The sequence below is a fragment of the Crocuta crocuta genome, unplaced genomic scaffold, assembly GCF_008692635.1.
Source record: "Crocuta crocuta isolate KB4526 unplaced genomic scaffold, BGI_CrCroc_1.0 scaffold246, whole genome shotgun sequence".
Taxonomy (NCBI): domain Eukaryota; kingdom Metazoa; phylum Chordata; class Mammalia; order Carnivora; family Hyaenidae; genus Crocuta; species Crocuta crocuta.
The window spans coordinates 4,476,751-4,496,303 of NW_027531902.1; the positions used below are offsets into that span (position 1 = coordinate 4,476,751).

The following is a 19,553-nucleotide window of genomic DNA, read 5'->3' on the forward strand; positions in this document are numbered from 1 at the left end:
TTCTGGGAGATTTTTGTACTCTTCTAGGATCATTCTGGTTCTATTTACTTGGGGTTGTGTTACGCTGGGATTGGGCCAGCCTGTCAACTGCAATTCAGATCATTTCCAGGAAGCCAAAGCAGTGAATTAAAGGTCCCTCTGAATGCCCATGGGCCCACAGCCTCAGTATTCAAACTTCTGAAGGACAGAAACAATGTACTGATCTCCAGACAAGAAAAGCATCTCCATTGGAACTAAGGTATCTCGACCCACACAGACATTTTGGTTTTCAAAATAGGCCTGGTTCAATCTAAAACTATACTAAGCTTGTTCATGAGAAAGGATGAAAAAGAAATTATGCCATTTTATTTTACCACTAGCTTGACTTATTCTGTATTAATTTCATTAAAATGCTATCCATACATTAGTCCACTAACAACGTACTACCTACTGGGTTACATTTACAAAGACTGCTTTTGAAAGAGTCTTAAAAGAAGAAATAAATCAAGTAGGTGGGGTGATGGATGTGTTAATTAACTGGATTTTAGTAATTATTTCACACTGTATACATATATGAAATCATCACATTGTATACCATAAAAAAAAATCACGTTATACAACCTAAATATATACAATTTTCATTTGCCAGTGATACCCTGAATAAAGCTGGAAAAGAAAAAGGAAAAAAAACAAGAATGAACACAATCATTTCATACTTACGAAGTGCCTGACTGCAAAAACGGAATGCGAACACCATCCACTACCACAATATTCCTTATGTTGGGTTTGGCCAAGGTTTTCTTTGAGTTGGTCTGGGTAGCTTTAAAGAAAAGTTCAAAGAACTATTAATTCAAATATATGAAGTCAGATGACTTTTTACATTTTTTTTTTTTTTTTTTTCTAGGAGAGAGAGAGAGAGAGAGACAGCGTGAGCAGGGGAGGGTCAGAGAGAGAGGGAGTCACAGACTGAAACAGGCTCCAGGCTCTGAGCTGGCAGTCAGCACAGAGCCTGACACGGGGCTCAAACCCACGAACCGCGAGATCATGACCTAAGCGAAAGTCGGACGCTCAACCGACTAAGCCACCCAGGCGCCCCCTTTTTTTTTTTTATATGACTTGTTACATTTTTAAAGACAGACACTCTTTATGAAGAATTACAACATCCAATGCCAAGCTGCATTTGCCATTTACCAAACCAGCTGAATTAAAAATAAAAATTTAAAAAGGCTAAGAAATTGACTAGCATTTATAAGTTTCCAGACAATATTTAAGGTAAATACAGAGATTATACCTAATAATGGTAAATTAATTAATGAGGCTATTCCCACCATTAACAAAATTGTTTCTTTTTATCAAGTGTTCGACAATGTATCACATTGAAGACAACCGATGTGACAATTGTCTGCTTCCTCTCAGAAGTCCCAGGGTGCCTGGCTGGCTCAGTCATGTGACTGAGAGCATGCAGCTCTTGATCTCAGGGTTGTTAAGTTCGAGCCCCACGTTGGGTATAGAGATTACTTTAAAAAATAAATCCATGCTTATATGGTCAATTAATCTATGACAACGGAGGCAAGAATATACAATGGGGAAAAGACAGTCCCTTCAACAAATGGTGCTGGGAAAACCGAACAGCTGAACGTACAAAACTGAAACTGGACTACTTTCTTATACCATGCACAAAAATAAACTGAGGAGTTAAAGACCTAAATGTGAGTCCTGAAAACATCAAGGTCCTAGAAGAGAGCACGAGAAGTCATTTCTTTGACATTGGCTGGAGCAATACCTTTCTAGATATGTCTCCTGAGGCAAGGAGAACAAAAGCAAAAATAAACTATTGGAACTACATCAAAATAAAAAGCTTTTGCACAGCAAAGGAAATCATTGACAAAACGACAAGGCAACTTACTGAATGAAAGAAGATATTTGCAAATGATATAGCCAATAAGAGGTTAATATCCAAAATGCATAATTTATACAACTCAACACACACACACACAAATAATCTGATTAAAAAAGGCAGAGGGTCTGAACATTTTTCCAAAGAAGACATACAAATGGCCAACAGACACATGAGAAGATGCTCAACACCACTAATGATCAGGCAAATGCAAATCAAAACTACAATGAGATCACCTCACACCTGTCAGAATGGATAAAATCAAAAGACAAGAAACAACAAGTGTTAACAAGGATGTGGAGAAAAAGGAACCCATGTGTACTAATGGTAAAAATGCAAATTGGTGCAGCCACTGTGGAAAACAGTATGGAAGTTCCTCACAAAATTAAAAATGGAACTGCCCTATGATCTAGGGGCGCCTGGGTGGCTTAGTCAGTTATGCGTCCAACTTCAGCTCAGGTTATGATCTCATGATGCGTGATTTTGAGCCCTGTGTCAGCCTCCATGCTGATAGCTCGGAGCCTGGAGCCTGCTTTGAATTGTGTCTCCCTCTCTCTCTGCTTCTCCCCACTCAACTTTCTCTCAAAACAAAGAATACAAAAACACTAACTCAAAAAGTATATACACACCACTATGTATACTGCAGCATTACTCAGAATAGCCAAAATATGGAAGCAACCCACAGATGAATGAATAAAGATGTGACATGTACACACACATACATTCACACACACGATCAATCGAATATTACTCAGCCATAAAAAAAGAATGGTATCATGGCATCTGCGACAACACGAATGAACCTAGAGGGCATTACACTAAGTGAAGCAAGTCAGAGAAAGACAAATACCATATTATCTCACTCGTACCTGGAATTTAAGAAACAAAACAAATGAACAAAGAAAAAAGAGACATACAAAAAAACCAGAGTCTTAAATACAGAGAACAAACTGCTGGGTTGCCAGAGGGGAAGTAGGCAGGGAAAATGGGCAAAGTAGGTGAAAGGGATTAAGTACTCACTTATCTTGAGGAGCATGGAGTCCAGAACTGCTGAATTTTTACATTGCACACTTGACACTAATACAACACTGAATTAATTATACTTCAATAAAAAAAAGAGTAACCTTTCTCTAATATTTTAATTAAAAAAAAAGAGTATATGCTGTGCTACACAGCAAACAAACAAACCCCCCCCCAAAAAACCACAACTCTAAAATACAGAGAGTAAAACTAAAGTTTCTTCGTGATGCCCTCCCCTGCCCTCTTATTTCCTTTGAAGGAGATACTGTTAATTTGGTGTTTAACTTTCAAACTTTTTTCTCTTTAAAGGCACATACATGCGTACGCTGACATGTCATGTGTAGTTTTCTGACCTTACCATACCTACTCGTACCACAGACAACTGTTTATGATAAACAGCCACAATCAGCTTGAAGGAGACGGTAGTCGAAGCTAATAATCATGATAAAATGGGGCACATGGATTCCCGTCAGCTGTAATGGAGATGCACTGGTGAAGGACACAGAGGCCCAGGGAGCTCAGCAAGGAGACCACGGCAAACCCAAGCATGTGGTGCTAAAAGCCAGGATAAAGGCAGTATCAATGTGTGGCTGGAAAGGAAGGGAGCAATACAAGAGATTTTATAAAGGAAGACGAATCATCCCGGTGATCAATCAGATACGGAAAGAAAGGACAACAGGATTATAAAGGAAGCTTAGAGACTAAGAAAACATAACTATTCTACACAGAGTAAGAACTGGTTTGGGAAGAAAGATGACTTCCCTCTTAACTATGTTAACTGTGAAGTGACAGAGACACACCCAGGTGGATATGTCCACGTGACAAGGTAAAGCTCTGAAGAGAAGTGAGGCATAGTTTGGAGAGCGTGAGGTACTCGCAGTTCAGAACCCAGAAGAAAAACAGAGAAGATATTACAGCACTTGCTCACCCATTACCCACTCTACATGGAGCTGCCCTGCTTAGAGTCCCTGCCAAAGGGGCAGCCATAGACGCCTCGTCCCCAAGCCCACAGCCATAGCTGATTAGATTTCAGGTGGGTGCTGGACCACCAGAATCAATCCATAGAGTGGCCAGCCAGTAACCCATGTTATCCACCCGTAAGTGATAAGCTGTGCCTGTCAGATTCTTTCTTAGGAATCTATGCAAATAAGTATGAAGAGAAATACTAATTAGCAGGAGCTGAAACGATGCTACGAGGAAAAGCCAGGGCACTGGTAAACTGAAGTCGCTTGTAAGCCAGTTATGGGGCGGCAAAAGCCTTGAGTGAGCAAAGAAGCCAACAGGAAGAGTGAAGAAGGATGTAAAGAAAGAAGAGAAAAGCCAGGAAAGAACGCACCACGTGGCGACGCCGGCCGCTAGGGCTGCCCGGATCCCACCGCCTTCCCAGCTGTAGCACACTCAAGCCCTCCTCTCTTTCGCTTGAGCAGGTCCATCATTCAATTAAAGACTTGGCATGCTGACCTCCCTACATTCAGAGGGAAGATGTGGGACAGCAGGTGAACTTGAGAGACAGCAGGAGAGTCCGTAGAGATCAGTGCATGACAGCAAAAGCAAGAGAGAATCAAGGAGCACAAGATGGTCAAATGTTTCAATACTCAAGGACAACGAGGACTGGAAAGAGGCCACTAAATTGGAAGATTTGCAGATTACTCATGACTGACCTTGGAGAGAATAAAGAAATAGAGGGAAGTCAGATGACATGTCATCAAGTCATTCCACTGACCACATGTCCCTTTTATACACTTACATATACAATTCAAATTCCTAACTCTTCTAATGAATTCCCTGCTTCGCTAGGCTCCACCTTAACTACTGCAAAGCATTTCCCCTATTCATCATGTAATAAGCCGAGGGAGCCCCCAGCCCTTCACACTGCTCCCCTTTCACTTCAACCTCCCCGCCTTTATGCACACACCCTCCCATCTGAGTGGCCTCTTTTGTCCCTCTAATTCTTACTTATCTCTCAAGGCCGGTTCCCCTTCCACTTCCTAGGAAACCTGTCCCTGATAACTAAGGTCACCTATAGTTGCTGCCTCTGAACTTCTGGAGCAAGCTCTGGGGGAAAAATTGGCTATTCAAAACAATTTGACATATTATAAAGCAATGAAACTAATGTGATGACAAGCCACATTTAAAAATATTTGCCACTCACTATATATTGAAGTCACCCAAAGATCTCTCATTCTGTTTCTTGTGCACACTGGCTCCCAACCACATCAGAATTTTCTCCAAGGTTCCTTTTTACGTATTCCACAATGTATCCTAAGAATCTGAGCTGAGGGATTAAAATATCTGGGTTCTAGGGGCGCCTGGGTGGCTTAGTCAGTTAAGCGTCCGACTTTCGCTTAGGTCATGATCTCGCGGTTCATGGGTTCAAGCCCCGTGTCGGGCTCTGTGCTGACTGCCAGCTCAGAGCCTGGAGACTGTTTCAAAGTTTGTGACTCCCTCTCTCTCTGACCCTCCCCTGCTCATGCTGTCTCTCTCTCTCTCCTAGAAATAAATAAAAATTAAAAAAAAAAATTAAAAAAAAATATCTGGGTTCTAGTCCCTGCCCTGCCAAAACTTTATTATTTGCTGAACTAGATGGCCTCAAAAGGCTCTTCCCCACTCCAAAACCTAGGATTTTATGGCTGATATACATTCTACATTTTATGTATACAATAAAAGTCAAGGCAAATAAAATATGTGTTATGTATTACCCCAGTGGTATATACACATGTATATAGATATAGATACATAACATATAGAAATAGAACCACTGAATCAGCCAATAATCTCCAGTCTATCTGATGACTGAAAACACCAACAAATTCTGGATCCCTCTGTTCTAAATCCTTCATCCTAAGAGTTCTGTCAAGCAGGGACATTCACATGAGCTTCAAGAGGAATAAGTTATAAAATTACTGCAACCTAAAACCTGCTTAGCATATGCCTACCCACCCCCACCCCCATCAGCTGGTCATATTCCTTTGTCTTATCATGTGCCTTCTTGCACAAGATCATCATCAATGCTAAAAGAAATCACTGTTAAGACACCAGGGACGTAAAAAGGTTCAGGTCTCACAAGGGCCTGCAATATAGTTGAGGAGACAGAAACAAGTATAAAGAAAAATAGTTTAAATGGTGGATAAATGCTTTCCCTCTGTTGGTATTCAGTTTGACCTTCTCCCAGTTGGCAAGATCAGGTCTATTTATGTGACTGTCAAGCAAAGGCATTGGGGCCAACGTGAATTAGGGAAAAGGTAAATGAGACAGAAAGGAATTATTCCTCATGTGGCTAATACAAATCTATACTCTAGCTGGTATTTAGAGGCTAAAAGAAATATATTTGTTATATGACAACATGAAACTTCGCTAGATGGGATTAGGCAATACACCTCTGAGAATATACTATATATAAAATATAAAACTATCAGGTAAAATATAAAACTGTCAGCGTGCCTGGTGGGCTCACATCAGTGGAGCATATGACTCTTGATCTCAGGTTTATGAGTTCAGGCCCCGTGTTGGGCATGGAGCCTACTTAAAAACAATTTTAGTTGTAAAAATATAGGGGTGCCTGGGTAGCTCAGTCATTTAAGCATCTGACTCTTGGTTTGGGCTTGAGTCATAATCTCGTGGTTTCATGGGTTCAAGCCCCACATGGGGCTCTGCACTGGCAGTGTGGAGCCTGCTTGGGATTTTCTTTCTCCCTCTCTCTGTCCCACCTGCACCTGCACTGTCTCTCTCAAAGTAAACTTTAAAAACTTTTAAAAAATCTTTTATTTGTTAAAAAAATATTTTTTTCACTTATATTGGGTTTAGTTTTCAAAGTGCTTTAAAATATCTTCATAACTATTTGAGACTAAGAAGACTACAATTATTGTTCTTATTTAGACAAAGAAATTAAAGCACAGGGAAGTAAAGGGACCAGTTCAAGATCACAGTGGCCAAAAAGAGACAGAACTGGATGGAAAAGAGTAAAGGTCTTCCGAATCCCGGTAAGATGCTTTTCTATTAAGCTATTATCCAAGTAGAAATATAATAAAACCAAAATCATTAAGTCATAGGTCAATATAAGATCCGGGCAAAGAGGATAATGGTATGAACATGTCAGAGTGTTTTCAGCTCTGGTCAGTAAAGATACGTGTCTACACTGGGTATACACAAACAGGACATGTATCAAACTGGGCTTACCAAGGGGCTAGATAACTATATAAATTCAACACACTTCCCTACTTTCCCATTTCACATTGACTAAACATTCTTTTATTAACTGTCTCCCCAATCACCCCCATTTCAGGAATGGGTTCTCTCACACACATTGTTAATAGAGAAGCCCATCATGAACTGCAAATGTAGAAAGTTAACTTTGTCTTAAGATTGTCTGTATGCTAATCATCTCCAGGACTGACAGCTGAATACACTGACGAGCAAGGTACATGGAATTGCCGTTACTCCCTCAGTGGCATCCTGTCAACCCTACACCATGTCACATTATTACTGGCTAGCCCTATATTGTTTTAATCTGAAGGCAATCGTGACATTCCTGTTGCTCATAAGAGAGAATTGGCAAATTAGTCTTGGTTTTTATTCATAATTCACAAATCTAGAACCCAACATTTGGGGCACCTGGGTGGCTTAGTCAGTTAAGCATCTGACTTCGGCTCAGGTCATGATCTCACGGTTCATGGGTTCGAGCCCCGTGTTGGATTCTGTGCTGACAGCTAGCTCAGAGCCTGGAGCCTGTTTCAGATTCTGTACCTCCCTCTCTCTCTGACCCTCCCCTGCGCTCACTCGCGCTCTCTCACTCTCTCTCTCTCAGAAATAAATAAAAAAATTAAAAAAAATTTAGAACCCAACATTTAAACCAGAAGCATTTATTTTATAAATTACTGTACCTGGGGCAGCTCGTAGCTGGGAAGAAGAGCTCAGGGGTCTTAGAGCTGGAAGATAAAACCAGAGTGTTTACAAAAAGCAGTACAATTCAATGTCTCTGTAAGTTACTTACAAATCCAACTCTAATCTTAAAAAGAAAGAAGAAAAACTTACAAAATCTGAGGGCCCATTTTGATGTATTGGGAAGGTTTTTGAACGTGTAAGTCAAGATGGAAGTCATTCTGAAATCTAAAAAGAGGAGAACAAAAATATATCCTGGGTTATTTGAACAATTTTGTGGCTGATGGTCTATGATCTCATCTTACCCATGGTGACTATAACATACTATAAAATTTAATGTATTACCAATTATCCTTCCTCTGATATTATAGGTACATGGACATGGCTTTCAGAGTGTGCAAACCACTACTTTAAGGATTACTATTACACTCTTTGTAGGAGAAGAGAAAACTGAAGCATACAGAGATCAAGCAACTTGTCCAAATTCCCACAGCTAGGAAGAGGCAGAGCTGCGATCCGAAGCCAGGCAGTCCAGCTCCAGAATTTATGTTCTTCTCTAGGGTCAAAGGAGTAGAGATTGCTGGACACGACCTTGAAGCCACAATACTTGCTGACTTTGAAGGCTATGTTGTGAGTAGGCAGAATAAATGTCTTGTGCAATGTTTGTATGTGAAGAAATGTACACTGAAGTATTTAGGAATGATGTTGTGTCACATCAGCAACTTCCTACCAACTGCTGTAAGAAGAAAAAGGTCATATGTTGCACTTGCTACCTTTTTTTTTTAAGTTTATTTATTTATTTTGAGAGAGAGAAAGCATGCTGGGGAAGGGCAGAGTGATGACAGAATCCCAACTAGGCTCCTCGCTGTCAGCACAAAGCCCAACGCAGGGATTGAACTCACAAACCATGAGATCAAGACCCGAGCAGAAAACAAGAGTTGGAAGTTTAACAGAGCCACCCAGGTGCCCCTGCACTTCCTGGTTTTTAACAAGCTTGCTATTGTTTCAAAATAATAAAAAAAATTAGAAGACCCTACATATTAAAAATATTAAAAATATATTAACTGCTCCCCTAAATTCTTAAAAAATGAATTCTTACAAATCAGTAAGAAAAAAAATGGGCAAAAGATATGAACACACCATTCATAGAAACGGAAATATAAATGGCTCTTAGATATATGAAGAGAAGTTCAACCTCATTCCTAAGGGAAATGCAAATTGAAACCATACAGAGAGAGAATATTTGACCTGTGAAACTGGCAAAGGCTGGAAGGGTTGATATTTACTCTGTGCTAAGAGTACGCACAAGCAGGTACTCTCCAGCCTGCTTCTGAGAGGGCAAACTGGGGTAATCCCTAAGGAGGACAATTTGGCAATTCACTGTCACAACTACAATTGCCTAGAATTTTTGACCGAGTAGTTCCACTTCCCTGAATTCACTTCAAGGATGCTTACCTACACACGAGACAGGATGCATTTCATTACTGTATGTAACACTGAGAGATTAGAAGAACTAACAAATAGGGAATTGGGTAAGTAAACCAAACTACAACGACCTAATTGAAATATTACACAGCTAAAAAAGATAAGGAAATGGTTATGTACCATATAGAATGGTGTTAACCTGTATTAAACAGAAAAAGTATAAAAGAGGGGACAGCTGCTATTGCTCACATTAAAAAGAGAAAAATTAGTGTATGTTATTTCCTTGTATCTGTATAAAATATCCCTGAAAGTAGAAAAACACATTAAAGAGGAAGGAAACTAAGGGGCGTCTAGGTGGCTCAGTCAGTTAAGTGTCCTTGATTTTGGCTCAGGTCATGACCTCACAGTTCAGGAGTCTGAGCCCCACGTGGGGCCCTGGGCTGACAGGGTGGAGCCTGCTTGGGATTCTCTCTCCCTCTTTCTCCACTCCTCCCTGCCTAACTCTCACAAAATAAATAAATAAACTTAAAAAAAGAAAAAACAAAAAAGGAAAGGAACTGAGTAACTAGGGGGGCAAGGTGTAAGGAAGGCTTATCATTTGTCTGTCTTTTATAATTTCTCAATTTTGAAACATGTTTTAACTTAAAAAAAGAGAAAGACAGAATAAGCCGGTGAGAGCTGCCTATGAAGACTGTAGTGTCCGGCTCCCAACAACTGCCACCTTTTGGTAGTTACACCCTCATGCAGGCCCCTCCCACATTATACCGCAGGGATGCATGTAAAAGGAATACATGGGGGGGGGGGCGCCTGGGTGGCTCAGACGGTCAAGTGTCTGACTTTGGCTCACATCATGATCTCACGGTTCGTGGGTTCGAGCCCCGCATCGGGCTCTGTGCTGACAGCTCAGAGCCTGGAGGCTGCTTCAGATTCTGTGTCTCCCTCTCTCTGCCCTCCCCTGCTCACACTCTGTCTCTGTCTCTCAAAATAAAATAAAGACATTAAAAAAAAATTTTTTTTTAAAATATATCTGAAGGGATGGTGTGCCCTTCCTGAGATTGGGCTGTAAGAAATACTGCAACTTCGCCCTTGGTCATTCTCTCTGATCCCTCACTCTAGGGCACGCCAGCTGGCACATCCCCCACAGCCCTACAAAAAGATTCACGTGGTGAGGAGCTGCTACCTGCTGCCAGTCACGTGAGGCTGGATGTGGCTCCTCGAGCACAGGCAAGCTCTCAGATGATGACAGCTCTGGGCAGCATTCTGACTGCACCCTCATGGGAAATTATGTCAGAACCACCAAGCTAAGTCACTCCCAACACTCTATGAAATACTACATTTCTGTTTTAACCCGCTAAATTGTGGGGTAATTTGTTACAAAAATAGATCATATAAAAGCTTTGTTTAACTTCTCTTGGGTCTTCACAGACTAAAAAGAGGTGCCCTATGGCTTCAATAAAGAAAAAAAAAATCACATTTTTCCAAATAATGTGGATTGAAAAGAGATGAAGGAATCCAAAATCCCAGCTCCCCAGCCTAAGGATACTCAAAAGACTCTGGCCAGGGAGAGACAAACTGGGCCATGAGATGAGCACCACTGTTTCCAAAAGCTACACCTGATGCCACAGGAGTCTTGGATACAAATTCCCTTACGTTCATTTTAAGCATCATGAAAATAATCAAGAAAACGTGGATAAAGAAAAATGGGTGGGTGTGGGGGACCTTACTCCAATAGACATCAAAACTTTCTATAGAAACACCAGGAACTGGGGCAGCTGGGTGGCAGAGTTAGTTAAGAGTCCAACTTCAGCTAAGGTCATGATCCTGCTGTTCGTATGTCTGAGCCCCATGTCAGGCTCTGAGCAAACAGCTAAGAGGCTGGAGCCTGCTTCAGTTTCTGTGTCTCTCCGTCTCTCTGCCCCTCGCCCACTCACACTCTATCTCTGTCTCAAAAGTAAAATAAACATTAAAAACAATAATAAAAAAACAACTGAGTGGTGCAATGCTGGCAATGGAACCAATGAAACAAGTCACAGGATGTAGCAAGTTCAGAAGCACAGTTAAGTGCAAGAGAATCAAGCATGTGATAAAGATAACATTTTAAACAAACAGGAGAAAGATGAATTATTCAACGAATTTGTTGGGGAAATGGCTAATCATTTGGAAAAACTTTAGGTCCATACCCATACATGTACAAATCAAGTACAGACAGATTAATCTAATTATTCATAAGTTAACTATAAAAGTACTAGAAAAAAGTATCGGAGAATATTTTCATAATCTTATATGGGGAAAGGCTTCCAACATATGGCATTAAATCCAGAAGGCATAAAGGAAAAGAGAAACTAATGGATCTGATTAAATTAATGTGTAAAAAGCTACATAGCAAAACATACTAAAATAAAAAAGCAAACGAGATTCAGAAAAAATATTTGTAACACATAAAACAAAGGGTTAAGTAAAACAGACAAAAGGGTTAATATCCATAATCCATAAAGAACTATTACAAGTGACAGAAAAAAGAGAAATAATCTGTAATGGAATCTGTGGTTTTCACCCAAATACCCATTTCATCCCATTATGCAGTTGCCATATGTAGTTTACATGGGACTGAATCTAGCCCAACTCCAGAATTTAAACCAACTGGAATAATTTCATTTTCTTTGTTAAGATCATTGGTTCAGGAAACCAAGGCCTAAAACAGTTGTGCAAGGTACTGACCTGACCACTGGTATTAATTTAGGGATAATCCAGTCAGTCTGACATGCAAATTTTCCGCCTGGAATTCTGGAATATAAATCTGTCTGAGGCGTGGCCCAGCTACCACAGTTGGCAAGCATGAAAAGTCAGTCTAAGCATAAGCATAAGCATAGAGAGCTGATCCCCAAGAGAGGACGGAGCTGAGAATTTCAGAAAAGGAAACTAGAGCCCTAACTACATCATATCCGAAACCCATCCTCCCTTTGTGCTTTTCACCTATTAGTAAGTCCCCTTCCATAAGCCAATCTGAGTTTAACTTTGTTCTTTGGAACTGAAAGCCTCCTTACTGATACCCGACTAAAAAGAAAAAAAAATGAGCAATTCACAGAAGTAAAAATGTCAAATAAACAAAATATTAAATATTCAACCTCACTAACAATAAAAACATTTTTAAAATTAAAACAAGGTATCATTGTGGGGTTGTAAGATTCGCAAAAATTAAAAATATGGTTAACACATAATTCTAGCAAGAATGGATTTAAGCAGTCCTATATACAGTTGACAGCAGTGTAGACTGCTAAGACCTTTTTGGAATGTGATTTTTAGTTATCTAACAAAATCTGAATTGTGACTTTCTGAGCCCAATAATTCCTCTAATTGGTCTTTAACCTATAGAAATACTCAGATGTATATGCGGCATACACAGATCTCTGGCCTACAGAAATATTCAAGATGTTCACTGTAGCACTGTTTACATTTGTGGAACACTGGAACTAATCTATGCACATCAGCAGAAAATGGTTAAATATCATACAAAAATACCAACACTGTGCAGCAGTATGGAAAGAAAAATGAGACACAATACACATGTAAATACTGACAGCAGAAAGGTGTCCACAATATACATTATATGAAAAAGCAAGGTGCAGAACATATATAGTAAGACACCATTTTATGGCAAAAAGAAAAACAAGTCCATAAAGCTAAGAGTCTGTATATGGAAGGAATAAAGAGGAGCTTTCATTTTATATTCTGTCTTCTCAAAAAAATTTTTGTTACAATGAGCATTTTACTTCTTGTACAGTGAAATATTACTTTATGTACAGTGTAACTCTAGTTTTAAAATCTACATATGATAGTATTTATATATATAAATACACAAATGCATAAAAAATGTCCAGAAAAAGACATAGCAAAAGGTGAACAGCCATTATCTCTGGGTGGTAGAATTATAGGTACATTTATTTTCTTCTCTGTAGTTTCTGAAAAACACTTAATATTATTAAATCAATAACTAATTAAAAACACATTCAAAAGAAAAAGACTAAGCAAACTACGCTATGGAAGGCTGACCTTTATTGTCATTTGCTCTAAGCTTTAGGAAATAGACATTTGCGTCAAGAATTTGGGAAGCGTGACGGGTGCCTGGGTGACTCAGTCGGTTAAGCATCCGACTTTGGCTCGGGTCATGATCTCTCGGTGCGTGGGTTCGAGCTCTGCGTCGGGCTTTGTGCTGACAGCCAGCTCAGAGCCTGGAGCCTGTTTCAGATTCTGTGTCTCCCTCTCTCTCTGACCCTCCCCCATTGACGATGTCTCTCTCTCTCTCTCAGAAATAAAAAACATTTTTTAAAAATTAAAGAAAAAGAACTTGGGAAGCGTGGAAACTGAGCAGAGTAGTCTTGAGTAGGGTGTAGAACTACAGAAAGATACGTGAAGTTACATGCACCTGGAAGAAAGAAAAAGGAAGAACACCCTAGGCAAGTAATGAAAGCCAATGGAGTGGCTTTAACAGCTCAGTCACAGTGTCAGTAAAACACAATATAATAGAAGCCACAGACTCTAAAATCAGATGGCTTAAAGCCAAATCCTGGCTCTATAGTTTTCTGACCTTAAGGAAGTTACTTAACCTTACTCACAGTAAGGTGTAGATAATCCCAGTACATACCTCATGGGGTTGCGGTGAGGAATAACTAAACATACACAAAGCACCTGACACACAGTAAGGGTCATAGATGTTTGCTATTAATATTAATGGGTGTAGAAGTACACCTAGTTCCTCTCTATGTAAGCCACAATAAGCATAAGCATAACATTTCTGCCCTGATGGAGCTTAATGATTTTAAGAGTACAAGGAACAAAAAAGTCAAGAGCCAAAAGGGGATGGCAAATTACAACCCACGGGTCCTTTAGCTAACAAGAGTTTTTATACTTTTAAAGGATTGCAGACTGAAGAAAACGGAACACAGAATACATGGGAGAGATCAATAGGGTCTGCAAAACTTAAACTATTATCTGGCCCTTAATATAAGAATTTGCCATTCCTTACCTAAATGATAAGCGCTAAACGGAATTATATGCCTAAGAGAGCATTATGACGACAGGAAACAAGCTTTTAACTGAAAAAAAAACAAATCTTATGAGCTAGAGGGCTTCTGATGACCATCAAGAACCTTTTTTGCAAATTAACCTTATACAGTTTGGAATCGATCGCATTATTTAAGGACCCGAACCCATCTTTTCAACAGAAAAATAACTATTATGCAATGTAGAGCTCGTGACTGGAAGTTAGTAGAGTGGCTCTAGTCCTATTTCCACCACCTGAGGCCACAGATGAGACCACTGACGCTGGTTCATGGGCTTCACCGATACAGTGAAGTGGATAAATGACCGGATGACGGCCAAGCCCCTTTTAGGTTGGAAAATTCTCTGGAGCCCTGGCTCTCCCAGCAGTATGGAAGAATCACTCAACTCCTCCCGCTGGAGGTCCGAAAGGTCACGTGACCACACCCTCCCTCCAGGTAGCCGGGGTAAGGTAACCCCAATTCTATAGCCACTGGCCTGGCTACAGGAAAAACGGATGAAACAAAAACACACGATGCAACACGGCCCAGCGCCTTCTGCGACACACACACGAGCAAACAATTCGTTAACTTGAGGTGATCAATTTAAAGACACAGGTGACACCGCTACTCAGAGCTCCCGACTTGAAGCTAGTGCTTACTGCACTGGTCCTGAGGACTCTGTCCGAGGGGCCTCCTTCCGCTCCCTGGAACTCCACACCCCGCGGGAAGGCAAGCGGCCGCGGATACTGATGCAGTAGACGGGAAAGGAAGGACAGCTGTCACCGCGGGGAAAGACCGGGCGGAAAGCCAAGCGCAGCGCGGACTCACCTTAGCTCTGTCTCTCGAGCTCCCGCTGCGGGCCAGTAAGGTTCGAACCCAAATGCCGGGGGACAGACGCGATCAAGGGGCGGGTCCTGCCCAAAAGGACCCCTCCTGCCCTTTTGCGGGCTGCCCGCCGGCCGCCTGTATAGAAAAGCGGGCACTGCGTCCCCTCCTCTATAGGCTGCCTTCCTTCCAGCAGCAGAAAGTCCATAAAGCTACGAGCTTTCTCCTTCCAGCAGAGAAAGAGTCCTCCCCAGCTGTTAGCTGGAAGCGAAGGGCACGGCAAGGAGCCGGGGGCAATTCGGCGTCGGAGTTTTAGTCAGGCATTTTGTCGGACGCCCGGCTGGGGCCAGGCTGAGGGACACAAATCCTCCGCCCGCGGCCTCCACCTGAATGCTTTCCACTTTCGTCCTCTTCAGCTCAAGATGGTGGCCTCCCGGGCGATAGGCAGCCTCAGCCGCTTCACTGCCTCCAGGACGCTCCGCTGCCCAGGTGAGACCGGGCTGGGAGCACCCCGCAGCCCAGGCTGAACTCTTGCGGAGGCTTGTCTCCCTGTCGCCTTCCGGTCCCAGCCTGGGAAACTCAGCCCTAGATGTGGGGAAAGTATGCCCCTCTTGGACCCCCCTTCCTATGTCTTTGTGCAGACGGACACCTCTTCCTTCCTATGTCCTTGTGCACTGACACCTCTTCTCACGGCTCCCGAGCCCTGCTGCGATGTCAGGTTCCGTAACCCTTAATGTTTCTGAATCCTGTTCCCCAGATCAAGCACCTTCCTCAATTCTCCCCGTGGCACTTCTGGATTACTGCCCATCTTATTTTCTTTTATGATGGCTTCGGACCCCGTTCTTTCTGGATCAGGAGGACTGGGACAATCCAAATCTGTCACGTTTGTGGTCCCACAGCACCTTACTCGTAACAAGGGCTGTCTTAAAAGCTTCTTAGGTGGTGTTAACCAGATTTGCAAATTACGACCACTCCCAGCTGCTTTCCCTCAAAACCGTTTTTGTACCTATTACCACATCAATAGGGAGCTCGACCCTTGCAGTTCAAATAAACCCGATGTGAACGTATGGTATGTTAAGTTTCAAGGAAAGGTTCTGCAATTTACCAGAAGAAACATTTTTTAAAATACTCACGTACCGCTGTCCTGTCTGTGGACCCACTGGGGCAGAGTGACGAAAAAATAAAATATGCAGATACCTGAACCTTAAGGAATAAAATGTTAGTTAATTTTAAGAACTGTTCCAATTTTGTTTCTGTCCGTACCCAGTTAGGCTTGCGTTAGCTATATTATCTTTTTCTTTTCCGACTGGCGGTGAAAGAGTTAAAGTGGGTACTTAGGGAAAATCAGCCATTTTCCTCCCATCCCAAATCTGAAAGGTGACATGTGACTTTTTATTGCATGTGACACCTAATACCGGCTAGTTTGAATTAACTTGTAATATGCCTTCCTCCTGGACCACCAGAGTAGTATGCTTTTTGTAGACTCGTGGCTGGGTCTGCTCTACGGGATTAATTTTGGATGATTCCGTCTTTTTCTGCTTTCAACCAGTGTCTTTAGTCCCCACAGGACTGCTGTGTGTGTGAATACCAGTCATAATATTACAAAAAATTGAAATATAAAGATTGGGGAAATGTTGAGAACATTGTCACCCACTGTCTTAAAACTCACATACAGTAACTGTTAGCATTTGGTCATGTGACCTTACAGTCTTGTCTTGTTTTCTATTTTCCACATTTATGGTTTAAGGCATTTCGAAAATCAAATGTGTATGTTTGAACTAGCTTCCGCATTGGTTTTAAGGTACTTATGGATTACCAGCTGGTGTAACACTGAGCTGGTAGTCAGGTCGTGTGGTTTCTGGTCACTAACTAGCTGTGTAGCTTTGAACAGATACCTTAGTCCAACCGAGCTTTATTATCCTCGCCTTTGAAATGAATGAGACTTTGGATTTTCTTAGACATCAGAAATAACATGAAAGAGCAATTCAAAGCATTTAAATTTGGAGTCTGACTTTTAGGCTTGAACCTGGCTCTGCCTTTTATTCTTTAGCGGCCTTGGACAGTTAATTTCTATGTAAGTAATACTTTTGTGAACTTCAAAGGAGTTACTTTAAGTTTCTTTTTTAATACCTTTTTAAATTTTTTTTAATGTTTTATTTATTTCTGAGAGAGAGAGGCAGTGTGCGCAGGGGAGGGTCAGAGAGAGAGAGGGAGATATGGAATCCAAAACAGGCTCCAGGCTCTGAGCTAGCTGTCAGCACAGAGGCTGATGCCAGGCTCGAACCCACGAACTGTGAGATCATGACCTGAGCCGAAGTCGGAGCTCAACCACTGAGCCACCCAGGCGCCCCAGGAGTTACTTTAAGTTTAAAGCAATTTTTATTAAGTCTCACTACATGCTGCTATTAACTCTTTCCTGCCCTTAAGAACTATGATTTTGTATATCTGAGAAAAATGACAAGCTTAGCTTTTCTATATTTTTATATAGAAATGTATATGCCCATATAAATGTTTATACATTTTGCATTGTTTTCACCAATAAGAAAATGTGGCTTATTATAGTTAGTACCCCTTTGAATAGAATTTAGGAATTTTGAAAACATGTCTAGAAAGTGAATTCAAAATTACCTGCACACCTGGATTGCCATTTAGACTCAACATACTGAATCTATATGAAAGTCTGTGCCATGGTCATTAGCAAATGTTTAATGAGATTATAACATTTACTGGTGGATGAGTAAATTTTCTTGAAACTTGATTTGTAGTTGTCAAAGTTCTAACCCCCCACTAATGCTGTAATCCTGAATATGACTGTCAAATGAAAGCCACAACTTGACCGAGATATCTTATTTAATTCCCACTCCTCAGTCTAAATTTCTAATTATGTAAGTGGTAAAATAATTCACAGAAAATGAATTAGACGCAAATACCATGGTAGATGACGTATATTTATTTTATTATTATTTTTTTGCTGCTTGTTCCCTCAGAAATTTTTTATTTTTTTAAATTTTTTTTGGAATTTTTAGTTTTTTAAATGCTTGTTTATTTTTGAGGGACAGAGAGACAGACCGTGAACAGGGGAGGGGCAAAGATAGAGAGGAAGACACAGAATCTGAAGCAGGCTCCAGCCTCTGAGCTGCCAGTACAGAGCCGGACGGCGGGGCTCGAACCAGCAAACTGTGAGATCATGACCTGAGCTGAAGTTGGACACTTAACCGACTGAGCCATCCAGGCTCCCTGATGATGTGTATTTAAATTTGATTCACTTCTAGGGCGTCTGAGTAGCTCAGTCTTTTAAGTGTCCGATTTCGGCTCAGGTCATGATCTTGTGGTTCAAGAGTTTGAGCCCCACGTCGGGCTCTTTGCTGACAGCTCAGAGCCTGGAGCCTGCTTCAGATTCTGTGTCTCCGTCTCTCTGCTCCTCCCCTGCTCATGCTCTTTCTCTCTCTCTCTAAAGTAAATATTTAATAAATAAATAAATTTGATTCACTATCTTAATCCTGTCTCTTCCCCCAGAGGTGAATATTGAGAAAAGCTTTTGATTGTATAACCCAAATAACACTTTCATATTGAAATTTGTATGAGTGTAATCCAACTCTCCACTGCTGTAGCTTTAGGTCTTATAGGTCTTTTGAGTTGCGATATTGGGATGATTAAAAAGTAGGACAAAGGTTTCTCTCTTTTGCTGGCACCTTTGATATAGGCTAAAGTTCACCTAGCTGCTCTGGAGTAAGCTGTCCAGATTTGGTCATGGTTAAGGCTAGATTCCAAAAACAAAGCTACCTTGTAGCTACTAACTTGATTTAGTTGACTGTGGTTTGAATTCCTTTCAAGATACGTTTGTAGTTTACTTTCTCTTAGTTTTTTTTTTTTTTTTGTCCTGTGGTTTGAAATATTTTCAAGATATATTTGTGCACTTCTTTTCCTCTTCGTTTTTTGTCTTTATTGACTCAGAGGAGATTTTGTGTATATGTGTATGGGTGTGTGTGCAGCAAAGGTAGACTAGTGGTAAGAGTTTAAAATGATTTGATCCATGGAGTGCCTGGGTGGCTCAGTTGGTTAAGCGTCCAACTTCAGCTTCAGTCATGATCTCATGGCTCATGAGTTCAAGCCCTGCATCGGGCTCTGTGCTGACAGCTCAGAGGCTAGAGCTTGTTTCAGATTCTGTGTCTCCCTCTCTCTCTCTCTCTGTCCCTCCTTCACTTACACTCTGTCTCTCTCTCCCTCAAAAACAAATAAATATTTAAAAAATTTTTAAGTAAAATAAAATTATTTGATCCATAAGCTAGTGAGCACGAACCTGTTGTCTCAAATAGTTGGTCTTTAAAAGTGCAACCCATGGGGCGCCTGGGTGGCTTAGTCGGTTAAGCGTCCGACTTTCGCTTAGGTCATGATCTCGCGGTTTGTGGGTTCGAGCCCCGCGTCGGGCTCTGTGCTGACTGCCAGCTCAGAGCCTGGAGCTTATTTCAGAGTGTGACTCCCTCTCTCTC

At 41.2% G+C, this 19,553-nt stretch overlaps 2 protein-coding genes across 4 annotated transcripts in view; one reads left to right on the top strand and one right to left on the bottom strand.

Moving 5' to 3' along the window:
• The window catches only part of HADHB (hydroxyacyl-CoA dehydrogenase trifunctional multienzyme complex subunit beta), a 37,931-nt gene extending 22,763 nt beyond the window's left edge, over window positions 1-15,168 (bottom strand). Inside the window, exons 1-4 of one of the 3 annotated variants that reach the window (XM_077774190.1) lie at window positions 15,067-15,168; window positions 7,928-8,002; window positions 7,777-7,821; window positions 700-799 (exon numbers count right to left, since the gene is read on the bottom strand). In XM_077774190.1, the coding sequence (XP_077630316.1) occupies window positions 700-799; window positions 7,777-7,821; window positions 7,928-7,994 (212 nt within the window). In that variant the 5' untranslated portion in view covers window positions 7,995-8,002; window positions 15,067-15,168. The other 2 variants (XM_077774191.1, XM_077774192.1) reach the window with 2 other exon arrangements.
• Window positions 15,169-15,380: 212 nt separating this feature from the next.
• The window catches only part of HADHA (hydroxyacyl-CoA dehydrogenase trifunctional multienzyme complex subunit alpha), a 48,495-nt gene continuing 44,322 nt past the window's right edge, over window positions 15,381-19,553 (top strand). The window contains exon 1 of the mRNA XM_077774189.1: window positions 15,381-15,552. Coding sequence (XP_077630315.1) covers window positions 15,486-15,552 — 67 coding nt within the window. The 5' untranslated portion in view covers window positions 15,381-15,485. The remainder of the gene's footprint in view (window positions 15,553-19,553) is intronic.